This window comes from Littorina saxatilis, linkage group LG8, assembly GCF_037325665.1.
Source record: "Littorina saxatilis isolate snail1 linkage group LG8, US_GU_Lsax_2.0, whole genome shotgun sequence".
NCBI lineage: Eukaryota > Metazoa > Mollusca > Gastropoda > Littorinimorpha > Littorinidae > Littorina > Littorina saxatilis.
Window position 1 is genome coordinate 64,913,816 of NC_090252.1, and position 15,576 is coordinate 64,929,391.

Here is a 15,576-nt window from a genome sequence, read left to right on the forward strand (position 1 = left end):
GAGAGAGAGAGAGAGGCGATTTGTCCTTTGCTTGGGGTATGCAGTGCCTTGGCATTGCACTTCTACTTAAAATATAAAATAGCTATTCTAATTTGAAGATGCTTATGATTTTTTGCACAAAAGTTTGGTCTAAAAATGATACAGGTTATGAAACGATTCAATGGTGGGTGAAAATGTAAATGATTTCAAACTCCTGTTGATGGTGACAAAACGCATAATGTTGTTGACAGATTCCTGCTTATGGTGACAAAACGCGTAATGTTGACAGATTCCTGTTGATGGTGACAAAACGCATAATGTTGTTGACAGATTCCTGCCCATGGTGACAAAACGCGTAATGTTGACAGATTCCTGTTGATGGTGACAAAACGCATAATGTTGTTGACAGATACCTGTTGATGGTGACAAAACGCATAATGTTGTTGACAGATCCCTGTTCATGGTGACTTCTTCTTCTTCTTCTTCTTCTGCGTTCGTGGGCTGAAACTCCCACGTACACTCGTGTTTTTTGCACGAGTGGAATTTTACGTGTATGACCGTTTTTTACCCCGCCATTTAGGCAGCCATACGCCGCTTTCGGAGGAAGCATGCTGGGTATTTTCGTGTTTCTATAACCCACCGAACTCTGACATGGAGTACAACGCATAATGTTGTTACCAGATTCCTGTCAATGGTGACAAAACACGTTATGTTGACAGATTCCTGTTGATGGTGACAAAACGCATAATGTTGTTGAGAGATTCCTGTTGATGGTGACAAAACGCATGATGTTATTGACAAGATTCCTGTTGATTGTGACAAAACACGTTATGTAAACAGATTCCTGTTGATAGTGACAAAACGCATAATAATGTTGACAGATACCTGTTGATGGTGACAAAATGCATAATGTTGTTGACAGATTCCTGTTAATGGTGACAAAACGCATAATGTTGTTGACAGATTACTGTTGATGGTGGCAAGCCTGTGCGCGCAAGTGAGCCAGAGCCAACAGCCTTCAGTCGACTGGGTCAGAGACCCTGGCTTTGTCTCCGTACAACCTCCCCTCGCCGAGCCTGAACTAAGGATGGAACCGTCCGATCTGTTTGACTGCGCTGCACTGTGCTCCACCAAGACCTGGTGCTCTTCTTTCATGTACATCAGTGAACAGGCCCAGTGCCTTCTCTTCAAAATCGTCTACCTTGAAAATGAAGAACTCTTGGAGATCCCGGGTGCTGAATACTACCGCGTTGCATCAGGTGGGTCGCCCTCTCTCTCTCTCTCTCTCCCTCTCTCTCTCTCTCTCTCTCTCTCTCTCTCTCTCTCTCTCTCTCTCTCTCTCTCTCTCACTGCCCCAGGCTGTTAATGTAAATGAGGAAGAATAAATACCCTGAGACAGAATCTATTTTGGGGCACCAGCAGAAGGTTCATCATTTGATTTACATCCTATGACAAGCACAGGTTGCGTGCAATCGCTCAAAGAGTGCTCTAGACAAAGAAGTAGGTGACCTCTTATACAAGTCACTTCAAGTTTGTGAAGAGGACCACAATACCAAACTTTATTGAATACTTTGGACATACCAAGGAAGTGTTTGTGTGACATAGGATAACAAAAATAATCGTTTATACTAAATAACTCATCAACAGTCAAGTCATCGGCAATGACCCATGACTCGCAAGGTACAACTAGACTATGATGTTGTTAGAATTCAAAAACATAAATTTCAGGCAAAGCTCTCTCTCTCTTTCTCTCTCTCTCTCTCTCTCTCTCTCTCTCTCTCTCTCTCTCTCTCTCTCTCTCTCTCTCTCTCTCTCTCTCTCTCTCTCATATCTGTAGAAACAGATGTCTTATAGTATGCTGTGTATCGCGCGTTTTAGTAATTTGTTGTCTTGGGAAATGTACGAGGGTTGTGTCAAAAGTTCGTGGCCTTCATGAAGAGATTGTCAAAGCAATTCTATAGATTTTGTTTATCATTATTTGTATTTTTCCGTAATGCTAAAGCGACGCCGCAACTTTCCGCTTCACGATCAACACCTCGAAGTTCCAAATGGAAGCCTATTAATGAATGTGTAATCGTCCCACAGACAGCTGTCCCGTTCAAGAATGTTTCGCCATGAGTCGACCGGACAACCTGTGCTTTCTCTACCTGAACGAGTCAAGAACTTCCGAGGAGAGCCGGGATCTCTGCAAAACCAAAAACGGACGTTTGGCGATCTTGGACACCCTGAGCAAAAATGAATGGATTGTCAGTCTTCTGGAGATGAACGGCGGTAGGTAGCTCAGTTAGTAGAGTACTTGACTTGTGGTCTTCGGGTGACGGGTTCAAATCCCGGCCGGGAGGGACACGAGTCCCCTCTATATGCAGACTCAGAACTAGCAAAGGTATCCATGTACCACGCCTGTGGGACCACTGCTGCACAGAAAAGACCTCCGTTATTCTCGCCAGAAGCGCTATATATAATTATAGTAGCTGATTAAACCTAAACATGTACATCTGTAGCGTGACTCTTGTTGCTGCTAGCTTTCCACTGAGCGGAAGCGATCCGAATTTGCCAGCAATTGGATAATAAAGCAACAAAAGGTGGTTTTTTATAAACAACTTTGTTTCCCACAATGCTTTGTGTCCTCCGCTGCAGGACATTTTAAAAAGTCGCGTAAGGCGAAATTACTACATTTAGTAGGTAGGACCACTAATTTTTTCAAAATTATTTCTAGTATGTTATTTGTTGCATGTGTGTAGTCGGTGTGGTAACTAAGAAGGTTGCAAACTGCAAGGCTGTATGACAAATAGTTTCAGAGATACAGACGTTCACAGTTTCCATTATTTGGCGTTATTTGCTGTTTTGCGTTATTGGTAAGTTTTGCGTCGACGCAGCGCTTGCAATTTTTGTTGTAGAAATGCAAAATTGTCTGGATACACCGACATACACATAGTGTATACCTCGCTTTTTTTTCTAAGCTGTATCTTTGTAATGTTGTGAAATAATGTGCCCCAAAAATCGCAAAAATCACAATGGTCAAAAAATGAAATTTTGACTTTTTTGAAAATATTTAGTTTTAATGTTACAAAACGTTGGCGGGGCTTATTTATTAAAAAAATGTATTAGCTTCATAATGTAGTAAAATCACAGAAAAGCAAAACAAATTCAAAAAAGACGTCACGATGTCACCGCAGATCGTGTTGGTTTTGTATTTGCGTCACAGCAAAGAAACGAAGCAAATTACTGGCTTTTATTGCACACTGAAAAATCGTTTATGAGGCGAATTTTCAGGAAATATATCATTGAGGTTTTAAATCAATGGCATTGCTGGGGTGTACTGCTTCAAACACACGCCAAAGGTTAGAAATTTGTCCCATTTTAGCGCTTTTTACAGCCAAAATACCGCCCTGATATGGCCCTTCGTGGTCGGCTGGCCGTAAAGCAAACAAACAAACAAACGGCCAAAATAGGGTGTCCTTTCCTACGGGTTTGTTGAAAAATCACTTCGGGGGCAGTTCTTAAACATTATGTACTGTGCCAAGTTATACATCGTTGGAAAGAGCAATGCCTGCTCTTTATTCTGACCGAGGGTATACTGCATTCATTTGATACGCTCTAATCTACACTTGAATGAAAAAGGGCAATGTTTGAGTCTTTCTTGCATGTATATCCTTTTGAAAAATTGTAATACCCCAAACCAGCTTACAGTCCATCCTCTTACCTTTCGTTCCATGTATTTGGTTTGTCAGTACGTATAGATTAAAGGGTGCCCCCGAAGCGATTTGTAAACACAACATTTGCAGGCTTCAAAACCGCTATTGAAAAGCTGAAGGCTGGAGTATACTATGGAGGCCCAATTTCAAAGTGATTAGGTAGTTTTAAAAGTTACTTTTTCTGTTAGTTCAATGTTTGCTTTATCAGGAAAATACAAAATATAAAGGGCTTAACGCGCAAAATTTTAAGATAATGACTGAAGTTTAAGCATAGGTATCAGATTTTTTCACGCAAACACTACTGAATAAGTTGTAGTATTGTATTGTGAAAATGTAAACAAAATAACAATCAGATGATCACAAACTAAAGAAGAGAAATAGGAAAGCAAAATTGAACATTAAACATTATGATTTTACCTGTGAATTCGGAAAATAATCCTTTTGTATCCATTTTGAAGCTCAATTTGAAGCATGGAACACCAACAAACATTGATTAAAAGTGTTAAAGTGATTACAGTGTTCAGAAATAGTGTTAGATACCAAGTTGAGTTATCCCTCTTTACCAATTTAAAAAAAAATACACCTCTTAACGCGCAAAATTTTGAACTGTGATGCTTTTACCCCCACCCCCTACCCATTTTTCAGAAAAGGGTGCATATTATCTTCCAAATAGAAAAGCAGGGTAGTCAGATGATCAAAAACTTAAGAAGAGAAAGAGGGAAGCAAAATAGAACATCCAACATAATGATTTAACTTGTGAATTATGAGAAAACCATTTGTTTTACCCATTTTTGACTCACATGCGAAGCAAAAGTGAGTCTATGTACTCACCCGAGTCGTCCGTCCGTCCGTCCGTCCGTCCCGGCGTCCGTCCGTCCGTCCGGAAAACTTTAACGTTGGATTTTCTTGGACACTATTAAGTCTATCAACACCTGATGTGGCCTGATGGTGTATGGTTACAAGATCTCAAAAAACATGTGCGGCAACTTGACCTCACTTCAAGTTCAAGGTCACAGGGGCCGTAATTGTTGTCTTAAAAACGACCATTTTTCACATTTTCGCATTTTTTTCTGAAGTTATCGAGAATGGCAACCTTAGCTATGTATGCTATACAGGGCAATGTAAGCCCTATCTTTGGACACCAGTTTTGGTTGACCTTGCTTCAAGGTCAAGGTCGCAAGGGTCCTTTAAAGTTGGATTGTATACATAGTTTGAAGTGACCTTGACCTTGAACTATGGAAGGTAACTCTTCCAAATCTACATATGTGTGAGGGAAATACATTATACTTACAAAAGTGAGTCTATATACTCACCGACATCGTCCGCCTGTCCTTCCGGGCGTCTGGGCGTCCTTCCCCCCCCCCGTCCGTCTGTGAAACCTTTAACATTGTATATTTCTTAGACACTATTAAGTCTATCAACACCAATTGTGGCCTGATGGTGTATGGTTACAAGATCTTCAGAAACATGTTTGGCAACTTGACCTCACTTCAAGGTCAAGGTCACAGGGGCCATAATTGTTGTCTTAAAAACGATTGTTTTTCACATTTTCACAATTTTTACTGAAGTTATTGAGAATGGCAACCTTAGCTATGTATGCTATACAGGGCAAAGTAAGCCCTATCTTTGGACACCAGTTTGGTTGACCTTGCTTCAAGGTCAAGGTCGCAAGGGTCCTTCAAAGTTGAAATGTATATATTTTGAAGTGACCTTGACCTTGAACTATTGAAAATAACTCTTCCAAAACTACATATGTGTGAGGGAAATACATTATATTTTCATACTAACTCACGTTAGGTTACATATCTTCAAGTTCCAAGTTTTCTGTAATTATTTTCTTTACTGAATTAATATTGTTTTTCTCAGTTTTATTGTAAAATTATTGTAAAATTATTCTGAAAGAAAGATCAAGGTCTGTTCAGCATGTGAGCCGTGTGGGCTTTGCCCTTCTTGTTGAAGCTTAATTTGAAACTTGGAACACAGACAAACATAAATTAAAAGTGTTAAAGTGATTACAGTGTTCAGAAATAGTGTTAGAAGCCAAGTTGAGTTATCCCTCTTTACCACTGTTAAAAGAAATACACCTCTTGTCGCGCAAAATCTTGAACTGTGATACTTTTACTACCCCCACCCCCTACCCATTTTTTCAGAAAAGAGTGCATATTATCTACCAAATAGAAAAGCAGGGTAGTCAGATGATCAAAAACTTAAGAAGAGAAAGAGAGAAGCAAAATAGAACACCCAACAGAGTGATTTAACTGGTAAATTCAGAAACAAAACACTTTTTTGACTCACATGCGAAGCAAAAGTGAGTCTATGTACTCACCCGAGTCGTCCGTCCGTCCGTCCGTCCGTCCGTCCGGACGTCCGTCCGTCCGTCCGTCCGGAAAACTTTAACGTTGGATATTTCTTGGACACTATTCAGTCTATCAGTACCAAATTTGGCAAGATGGTGTATGATGACAAGGCCCCAAAAAACATACATAGCATCTTGACCTTGCTTCAAGGTCAAGGTCGCAGGGGCCATAAATGTTGCCTAAAAAACAGCTATTTTTCACATTTTTCCCATTTTCTCTGAAGTTTTTGAGATTCAATACCTCACCTATATATGATATATAGGGCAAAGTAAGCCCCATCTTTTGATACCAGTTTGGTTTACCTTGCTTCAAGGTCAAGGTCACAGGAGCTCTTCAAAGTTGGATTGTATACATATTTTGAAGTGACCTTGACCCTGAACTATGGAAGATAACTGTTTCAAACTTAAAAATTATGTGGGGCACATGTTATGCTTTCATCATGAGACACATTTGGTCACATATGATCAAGGTCAAGGTCACTTTGACCCTTATGAAATGTGACCAAAATAAGGTAGTGAACCACTAAAAGTGACCATATCTCATGGTAGAAAGAGCCAATAAGCACCATTGTACTTCCTATGTCTTGAATTAACAGCTTTGTGTTGCATGACCTTGGATGACCTTGACCTTGGGTCAAGGTCACATGTATTTTGGTAGGAAAAATGTGTAAAGCAGTTCTTAGTGTATGATGTCATTGCTGTAAAGGTCAAGGTCAAGCATGTGAGTCGTATGGGCTTTGCCCTTCTTGTTACTCATTTTATAAGCTGAATTTAAAGCTTGGAAGACAGAAAAAATAAATTAAAAGTGCTAAAGTGGTTACAGTGTTCACAACTAGTGTTAGATACCAAGTTGAGTTATCCCTCTTCATCACAGTTAAAAGAAACACACCTCTTGTCGCGCAAAATCTTGAACTGTGATACTTTTACTACCCCCACCCCCTACCCATTTTTCAGAAAAGAGTGCATATTATCTTCCAAAATAGAAAAGCAAGGTAGTCAGATGATCAAAAACTTAAAGGCACAGTAAGCCTCCCGTAAACCATCACAGATACGGTCAGGCTTTTACACACAGTACAAACACCCTTTCATTTAATTAATAAACACTCACCGATTGAGAACATCCTTGGTGCCCTCCGTAAAGAGCGAACAATTTTCAAAGAATTTATTTTTGCGTGGTTTATCTTACCCCTGAGCCATCGTGAACCCGTGTGATCCAGTTTCCCTTTTTGACTCACATGCGAAGCAAAAGTGAGTCTATGTACTCACCCGAGTCGTCCGTCCGTCCGTCCGTCCGTCCGTCCGGACGTCCGGACGTCCGGAAAACTTTAACGTTGGATATTTCTTGGACACTATTCAGTCTATCAGTACCAAATTTGGCAAGATGGTGTATGATGACAAGGCCCCAAAAAACATACATAGCATCTTGACCTTGCTTCAAGGTCAAGGTCGCAGGGGCCATAAATGTTGCCTAAAAAACAGCTATTTTTCACATTTTTCCCATTTTCTCTGAAGTTTTTGAGATTCAATACCTCACCTATATATGATATATAGGGCAAAGTAAGCCCCATCTTTTGATACCAGTTTGGTTTACCTTGCTTCAAGGTCAAGGTCACAGGAGCTCTTCAAAGTTGGATTGTATACATATTTTGAAGTGACCTTGACCCTGAACTATGGAAGATAACTGTTTCAAACTTAAAAATTATGTGGGGCACATGTTATGCTTTCATCATGAGACACATTTGGTCACATATGATCAAGGTCAAGGTCACTTTGACCCTTATGAAATGTGACCAAAATAAGGTAGTGAACCACTAAAAGTGACCATATCTCATGGTAGAAAGAGCCAATAAGCACCATTGTACTTCCTATGTCTTGAATTAACAACTTTGTGTTGCATGACCTTGGATGACCTTGACCTTGGTCACATGTATTTTGGTAGGAAAAATGTGTAAAGCAGTTCTTAGTGTATGATGTCATTGCTGTAAAGGTCAAGGTCAAGCATGTGAGTCGTATGGGCTTTGCCCTTCTTGTTCACAATGTAGTCGTCAGTTAGTCATTTTAATGCGAATCGATGTGAGCTTATCTACAATAGCACGTTTTTATGCACGAAACAAACGGCTGTGGTTCACAAGAACTCTAGCGATGGCTTTTGACTGTTGAGAGGAACGGCGATATGCCGCATAAACCGTCGTCTGCTACGACCCTTGCGTGACCCTGCTTCCGGGCTTTTCTTTTTTCAAACTTTCACAACTTCGAATTGCACTGATCTTGTCTTGATGAAAAAAGAATTCTTTTATGATTAAAGAATGTTTGTGTAAGAAGCTGTCAATTTATTATTTAGATTTTAAAAGTTAGGTCTAGCGCAAAAACGCACCACGGTCCAAAAACATTCTGATAATCATCGATTCACGGCTATCGCCAGTTTAAGGGAAGTAACTCATTTTTGACCTGAGTTCAGGATGGGTCCAAAAAGTGTTCGAGACAATCTGCAAAATTAATTCTTTAAAAATTGCTCGCTCTTTACGTAGGGCACCTAGGATGTTCCCGTTTGGTGAGCGTTCAAATGGAAGGGTGTTTGTACTGTGTGTAAAAGCCTGACAGTATCTGTGATGGTTTACGGGAGGCTTACTGTCCGGGCGTGATTTCCGGGATATTCATAACAGCCGTCCAGCACCAAAACGAGGCGCCATTGTTGTAAAGGGCCAAGTCCACGAAAATAAATTCTTTGAAAATGTCTCACGCTCGACAGAAAGCAGCCAGGATGTTCCCGTTCGGTTAGCGTTTAAATGGAAGTATGCTTGTACTGTATGTAGACGCTCGGGGAGCTCTGTGATGGTTTACGGGAGGCTTACTGTGCCTTTAAGAACAGAAATAGGGAAGCAAAAAAGAACATCCAACAGAGTGATTTAACTGGTGAATTCAGAAGAAAAAAAACGTTTTTACTCATTTTATAAGCTGAATTTAAAGCTTGGAAGACAGAAAAAATAAATTAAAAGTGCTAAAGTGGTTACAGTGTTGAGAAATAGTGTTGGATACCAAGTTGAGTTTTCGCTCTTTATCACAGTTAAAAGAAACACACCTCTTGTCGCGCAAAATCTTGAACTGTGATCCTTTTACTACCCCCGCCCTCTACCCATTTGAACAGAAAAGAGTGCATTTTATTTGTTTGTTTGTTTAACGCCCAGCCGACCACGAAGGGCCATACCAGGGCGGAAAGAGTGCATATTCTCTTCCAATTAGAAAAATAAGTAAAAGCAACTGGACATTTTTAAAATACAACTTTTCTGTCAGTCCAAGGATTGCTTGGTCCATTAAAAACAAACAGACTAGGATTTAACGCACCCATTTTAAGAAAAAGTTAACATGATAATTGATATATCAGACTTTTTTTATGCAATTACTACTGAAGGTAAAACAATCATTTTATATCCTTTGTCACATTTGTTGTTTTTTTATAAATCTATCTATAGCGAGTCTTGTCTCTTTGTGTCATTTTCAAGAATTCTATCCTGGCCACAAAACAAAACAAATCCCTACCTACCTACCCTATTTTTTTAGCCATGTTATTAGAAACAGACAATTTTATTTTTTTTGCCTAAAGATCTTGAAACATTTGTTTTAATTGAGAAATAACAAGTACAGCCATTAGCTGTGTCACTCGAATTTCTTTGTCAGGCTGAAACTTAGCTGTTGCGTTGGTGTCTGCTGTGTGTGTCTGCGTCCAAAGCAACTTTCACATTCTCATCTACACACTCACGTTACACAAGTATACAATTCCACCCACAGAGGCGTTCGGGGATGGGGGTCTCGCACTCGGGCGAATCACACCACAAAATACAAAGTATAACGTACACAGATTTTACTATTGAACCAAAAAGCAAATTAAATCATGAATAAATCAATCAAGCAAAACTTCCACACAATGACACACTCACTCTCGGTTCACACTGCGCTCTGGGCGTGCACACTTGGCAGCACATATACCGTTCCGGCGCCGTTTGTCTTCCTGCAAGTCCAGCATAGGCACACGATTGTCCAAGAATCACAATAATCCTCGTGAATGTCACAGCAGGCATAGTAAGGTTACGTAGAAAAGTCCAAAAGGGTGCGTTGATGGTGGTAATCCGGTGTACACACACACACACACACACACACACACACACACACACACACACACACACACACACACACACACACACACACACTCCGGTTTGGTAAGTTACCTGATAAATAATGTAGCCTGTAGATTTAACGGGGAGACTGATCAGACAGGAAGAGCAATACTTTTACATTTCCGATGTTCAGCGATAAACTTGTTTTCTTCGAGAGTTCGATCTTCGTGCGATTCTGGCGCGTTGTCACCAAGAACGTTAAAACAAGTCGCGTTAGGCGAAATTACAACATTTAGTCAAGCTGTCAAACTAACGGAATGAAACTGAACTCACTGCATTTTTACAGCAAGAGCGTATACTCGTAGCATCGTCAGTCCACCGCTCGATGCACAGGCAGTGAAATTGACAAGAAGAGCGGGGTAGTAGTTGCGCTGAGAAGGATAGCACACTTTTCTTTATCTCTATTCTTTTTAACTTTCTGAGCGTGTTTTTAATCCAAACATATCACATCTATATGTTTTGGGAATCAGGAACCCACAAGGAATAAGATGAAATTGTTTTTAAATCGATTTCGGAAATTTTATTTTAATAATAATTTTTATATTTTTAATTTTCAGAGCTTGTTTTTAATTCAAATATAGCATATTTATATGTTTTTGGAATCAGAAAATGATGAAGAATAAGATAAACGTAAATTTGGATCGTTTAAAAAAAAAAGGTTTTTTTACAATTTTCAGATTTTTAATGACCAAAGTCATTAATTAATTTTTAAGCCACCAAGCTGAAATGCAATACCAAAGTCCGGCCTTCGTCGAAGATTGCTGGGCCAAACTTTCAATCAATTTGATTGAAAAATGAGGGTGTGACAGTGCCGCCTCAACTTTTACATCATCAAAGGTATTTATCGCAAAAAAGAAAAAAAACGTCCGGGGATATCATTCCCAGGAACTCTCATGTCAAATTTCATAAAGATCGGTCCAGTAGTTTGGTCTGAATCGCTCTACACACACACACACACACACAGACAGACAGACACACACACACACACACACACACACACACACACAAACACCACAACCCTCGTCTCGATTCCCCCCTCTACGTTAAAACATTTAGTCAAAACTTGACTAAATGTAAAAACCAGGATATCATCATGATGCCTCTCTACAAAAACCAGGCCTAGGAACTCTTCATCTAAAGTCAGTCAGTATTAACCTCCTCAACACAATCCTCATCTTGTCCCAAAGTGATTTCTGCCGCCAAAGAACATGTGGTTCTCAACTCACAAGACCAATTTGTCGTCTTCCATTGCGAAATTCAGATCTACCCCAACTACGTGCATTGATCTGAGCAATAAAATGTAGATGCGATAATCTGCAAACATCTCTTCAACACAATCTGCATCTTGTCCCATCGTGATTTCTGTCGGCAAAGAACGTGTGGTTCTCAACTCACAAGACCGATTTGTCATCTTCCAGTGTGAAATTCAGATCTGCCCCAAGTACGTGCATTGATCTGAGCAATAAAATGTAGATGCGATAATCTGCAAACATCTCTTCAACACAATCTGCATCTTGTCCCATCGTGATTTCTGTCGGCAAAGAACATGTGGTTCTCAACTCACAAGACCGATTTGTCATCTTCCAGTGTGATATTCAGATCTGCCCCAAGTACGTGCAATAAAATGTAGAAGCGATAATCTGACAAAAATCTTTTCGCGTGAACGCTGCCACGTTGTCATCAGCCCGATGTCTTTTATCCAGAGCAAGGATGAACACACTTTTTCATCAGCAGTTTGTTATGTTTATCCGCAGACTGCTTTCCATTACTTGTCGTCTGTTTTAGATTGACTCGTGGGGTTCTTCAGCCAGGCAAGAAGTGCTTGTTTACAGTGACACGTTCTCACGCACGACATGTCGTAAATGCAAGTTCTAACGATTGTTGTTTATTGCACTGATAGAGAATGTCGATAGTTGTAAACTTCTGCCATTTCCTAATGTTTATTTCATTATTTTGCATACGGATATGGCTAATAAGTGGATAATCTGTTACGACACGAAACGCGTTCTAAATCCGGGAAGGGAGGCTACTCCAACGTACTTTCCAAAGTATCCTCCAGCCTTAACCACGCGCGTTTTAGATCTATTTTCTTGGTTGACTAAAACCGTCAGATCTGCCCAAGGCCGCATCGCAGATAAAAATTAATACCACAGTCGTAAGGCTCAGCGATTGTTTTTACAAGATATGTAGATTTTGTTCTTCTAATCCTAGTGGATTTGAAGAAATGGCGAGTTGGAAAAGCCCATTTTTTCGCTAAAAACGCGACTGTTTCCATGTCGCAAAGAAGGAGTGGTCCTACCTACATTTAGTCAAGCTGTCGAACTCACGGAATAAAACTGAACGCACTGTATTTTTCCACCAAGACAGTACAGCTTCGTCAATCCCCGCGTGAAGGAAATCGCTCACCTTCCACGTGCAAAACGTAGTGATATTGACACGCCAGATACGCGCGGTAGCGTATTGTGCTAAGCAGGAAAGCGCGCTTTTCTGTATTCTTGTTAACTTTCTGAGCTTGTTTTGAATACAACCTATCATATCTATATGTTTTTGGAATCAGGAAATGATAAAGAATAAGATGAAATCATTTTTGGATCGATTTCTTAAATTTTAATCGTAATACTAATTAATCTATTTTCGTTAATTGTGATCACATTTTAAGAGTAAACATGACATAATTATGTATATATTTTTAGATTCAGAATGTGATGAAGAATACAATGCAATCAATTTTAAATCTGTTTGCGAAAAATCGATTTTAATGACAACTTTAATGAGCAAACTCATTAATTAATTTTTAAGCCTCCAAGCTGAAATGCAATACCAAAGTCTGGGCTTCGTCGAAGATTACTTGACCAAAATTTCAACCAATTTGGTTGAAAAATGAGAGCGTGACAGTGCCGCCTCAACTTTCACGAAAAGCCGGATATGACGTCATCAAAGACATTATCAAAATAATGAAAAAAACGTCTGGAGATACCATACTCAGGATCTCTCATGTCAAGTTTCATGAAGATCGGTCCAGTAGTTTTCTCTGAATCGCTCTACACACATACACATACACAGACAGACACACGTACACCACGACCCTCGTCTCGATTCTCTCCTCTACGTTAAAACATTTAGTCAAAACTTGACTAAATGTAAAAAGCCAGCGAAGGGTAAAGAAACCCGAGAAAAGGGGTCTTAGTAATCAGCAATTAATCACAACTTCTTCGGAAGTTGGTGAATTGTGCATGACATATATGCATGCGAGCATGAATTAGGCAAGTAACCACTGAGCCATTCCGGATACAAAGCATTCTCTGGACCCACGTGAATAATCAATGAGTGTTAGCAATGACCATTGTGAGTCCCGTTGGCGCGGCCGGCCAAGAACACAGAAATTAACGTTGAGGTTTTCAGAAAAGTTTTTCCAACTAAAATCTCCACATTTGAAAGGGAGGGAGTCTTGGAAGGGGGGTTTGAAAATAATAGATATAGGTTCAATTTGTTGCGTTACAAAGTTCTCACCAGCAGACAACAAACTGTGCTAACAACGCCTCGGCGTCGTGCATGCAAGATGTAGAATATGGACTGGGTGGCCGAGTGGTAACGACTGGGTGGCCGAGTGGTAACGACTGGGTGGCCGAGTGGTAACGACTGGGTGGCCGAGTGGTAACGACTGGGTGGCCGAGTGGTAACGACTGGGTGGTCGAGTGGTAACGACTGGGTGGCCGAGTGGTAACGACTGGGTGGCCGAGTGGTAACGACTGGGTGGCCGAGTGGTAACGCACTTGCGCTCGGAAGCGAGAGGTTGCGAGTTCGACCCTGGGTCAGGGCGTTAGCAATTTTCTCCCCCCTTTCCTAACCTAGGTGGTGGGTTCAAGTGCTAGCTCTTTCGGATGAGACGAAAATCCGATGTCCCTTCGTGTACACTACATTGGGGTGTGCACGTTAAAGATCCCACGATTGACAAAAGGGTCTTTCCTGGCAAAATTGTATAGGCATAGATAAAAATGTCCACCAAAATACCCGTGTGACTTGGAATAATAGGCCGTGAAAAGTAGGATATGCGCCGAAATGGCTGCGATCTGCTGGCCGATGTGAATGCGTGATGTATTGTGTAAAAAAAATTCCATCTCACACGGCATAAATAAATCCCTGTGCCTTGAATATGTGCGCGATATAAATTGCATTAAAAAAAATAATAATAAAAAAATAAAATAAATCCCTGCGCTTAGAACTGTACCCACGGAATACGCGCGATATAAGCCTCATATTGATCGGCGTTAGGACCCCTGCTATTCTCTCTACTCGAATGACCTCCCCCTTCATAGTCAACATTTATGTGAACTTTCTGCAGATGACACCACAATTCACTCTGTTAACACAAACTTAACTCGCTTATTAGAATCACTCTAACGCACGGGAACACTCTTCCGAATGTCCTGCAGGAAGCTACCAACACGGATTCTTTTAGAAACAAACATACATCCCATTTAATCCAAATAATATGAAACTAATCCTGATTGCTACATTCCTTTTGGATACATTTACGCCTTTTCTGAATTATCGTTTATTTTGACCAAAGTAGGATGTTCTTGCGCAGCATAGTATTTTGACTTTACGTTTGATTTGCGATTTTTTGCTTTACACCCGGTCTTAAACACTTATGAACTACAATGTTTCTATATAATGCGCTTCTTGTACATACTTTTCTATTCTTTCAATAATTACATAAGAGCCAAAGTGTGGTTTTCAAGGATCACCTTTCTTCCGCAGCCAGCTATGATGCCTCACTTTACCTGGGCGCACAAAGAAACGGCACAGTCTTTACCTGGTCCAACGGCCAGCAGGTGGCAGTCCCAGAGTCCAATCACAGCTTCTGGGGAGATAGCGAGCCAAACTACAGCTCTGAACATTGCCTCGTTCTAAAGTCTGACATTTCAGTCATGAGGTGGCGAGATGGTAGTTGTGATCTGCAGAGCACTGGTGTCCTCTGCGAATACCAACCTGCTAGCAACTGACCAAGCTGCATTGGGGCGGGTTTGTGGGGATTATGGGGTCGTGTGTGAGTGTTTGTTGTGGTGGAGGGGGGGGGAATAGGTTGTTGTGGGGGTTATGGGGTCGTGTGTTAGTTGTGGGGGGGGGGGACTGGGTTGTTGTGGGGGTCGCGTGTGAGTGTTTCTTAGGGGGGGGGGGGGGGGTTATGGGGTCGTGTGTGAGTGTTTGTTGTGGTGGGGGGGGGGGGACTGAGTTGTGGGGGGGTGTTGTTATGGGGTCGTGTGTGAGTGTTTCTTAGGGCGAGATGGGGGGGGGGGGGTTGTTATGGGGTCGTGTGTGAGTGTGTGTTACGGCAGGGTGGAGGAGGGGGGAGGTGAGCTGGGATGTTGTG

The 15,576-nt window shown here is 41.0% G+C and overlaps 1 protein-coding gene across 1 annotated transcript; it reads left to right on the plus strand.

The window, feature by feature from the left end:
* Positions 1 to 884: 884 nt before the first annotated feature.
* On the plus strand, positions 885 to 15,218 carry LOC138974148 (uncharacterized). The gene is made up of 3 exons (XM_070346843.1): positions 885 to 1,238; positions 2,065 to 2,250; positions 14,964 to 15,218. Exons 1-3 carry the CDS (start codon positions 953 to 955, stop codon positions 15,206 to 15,208), a joined length of 717 nt encoding a protein of 238 aa, XP_070202944.1. The 5' UTR covers positions 885 to 952; the 3' UTR covers positions 15,209 to 15,218.
* The last annotated feature ends 358 nt before the right edge of the window (positions 15,219 to 15,576 follow it).

Coding starts and splice junctions, on each gene's coding strand:
- LOC138974148 (XM_070346843.1), top strand. CDS start 953: ATGGTGGCAAGCCTGTGCGCGCAAGTGAGCCAGAGCCAACAGCCTTCA. Junction 1,239..2,064: donor ATACTACCGCGTTGCATCAG/GTGGGTCGCCCT, acceptor ATCGTCCCACAG/ACAGCTGTCCCGTTCAAGAA. Junction 2,251..14,963: donor TCTTCTGGAGATGAACGGCG/GTAGGTAGCTCA, acceptor TTTCTTCCGCAG/CCAGCTATGATGCCTCACTT.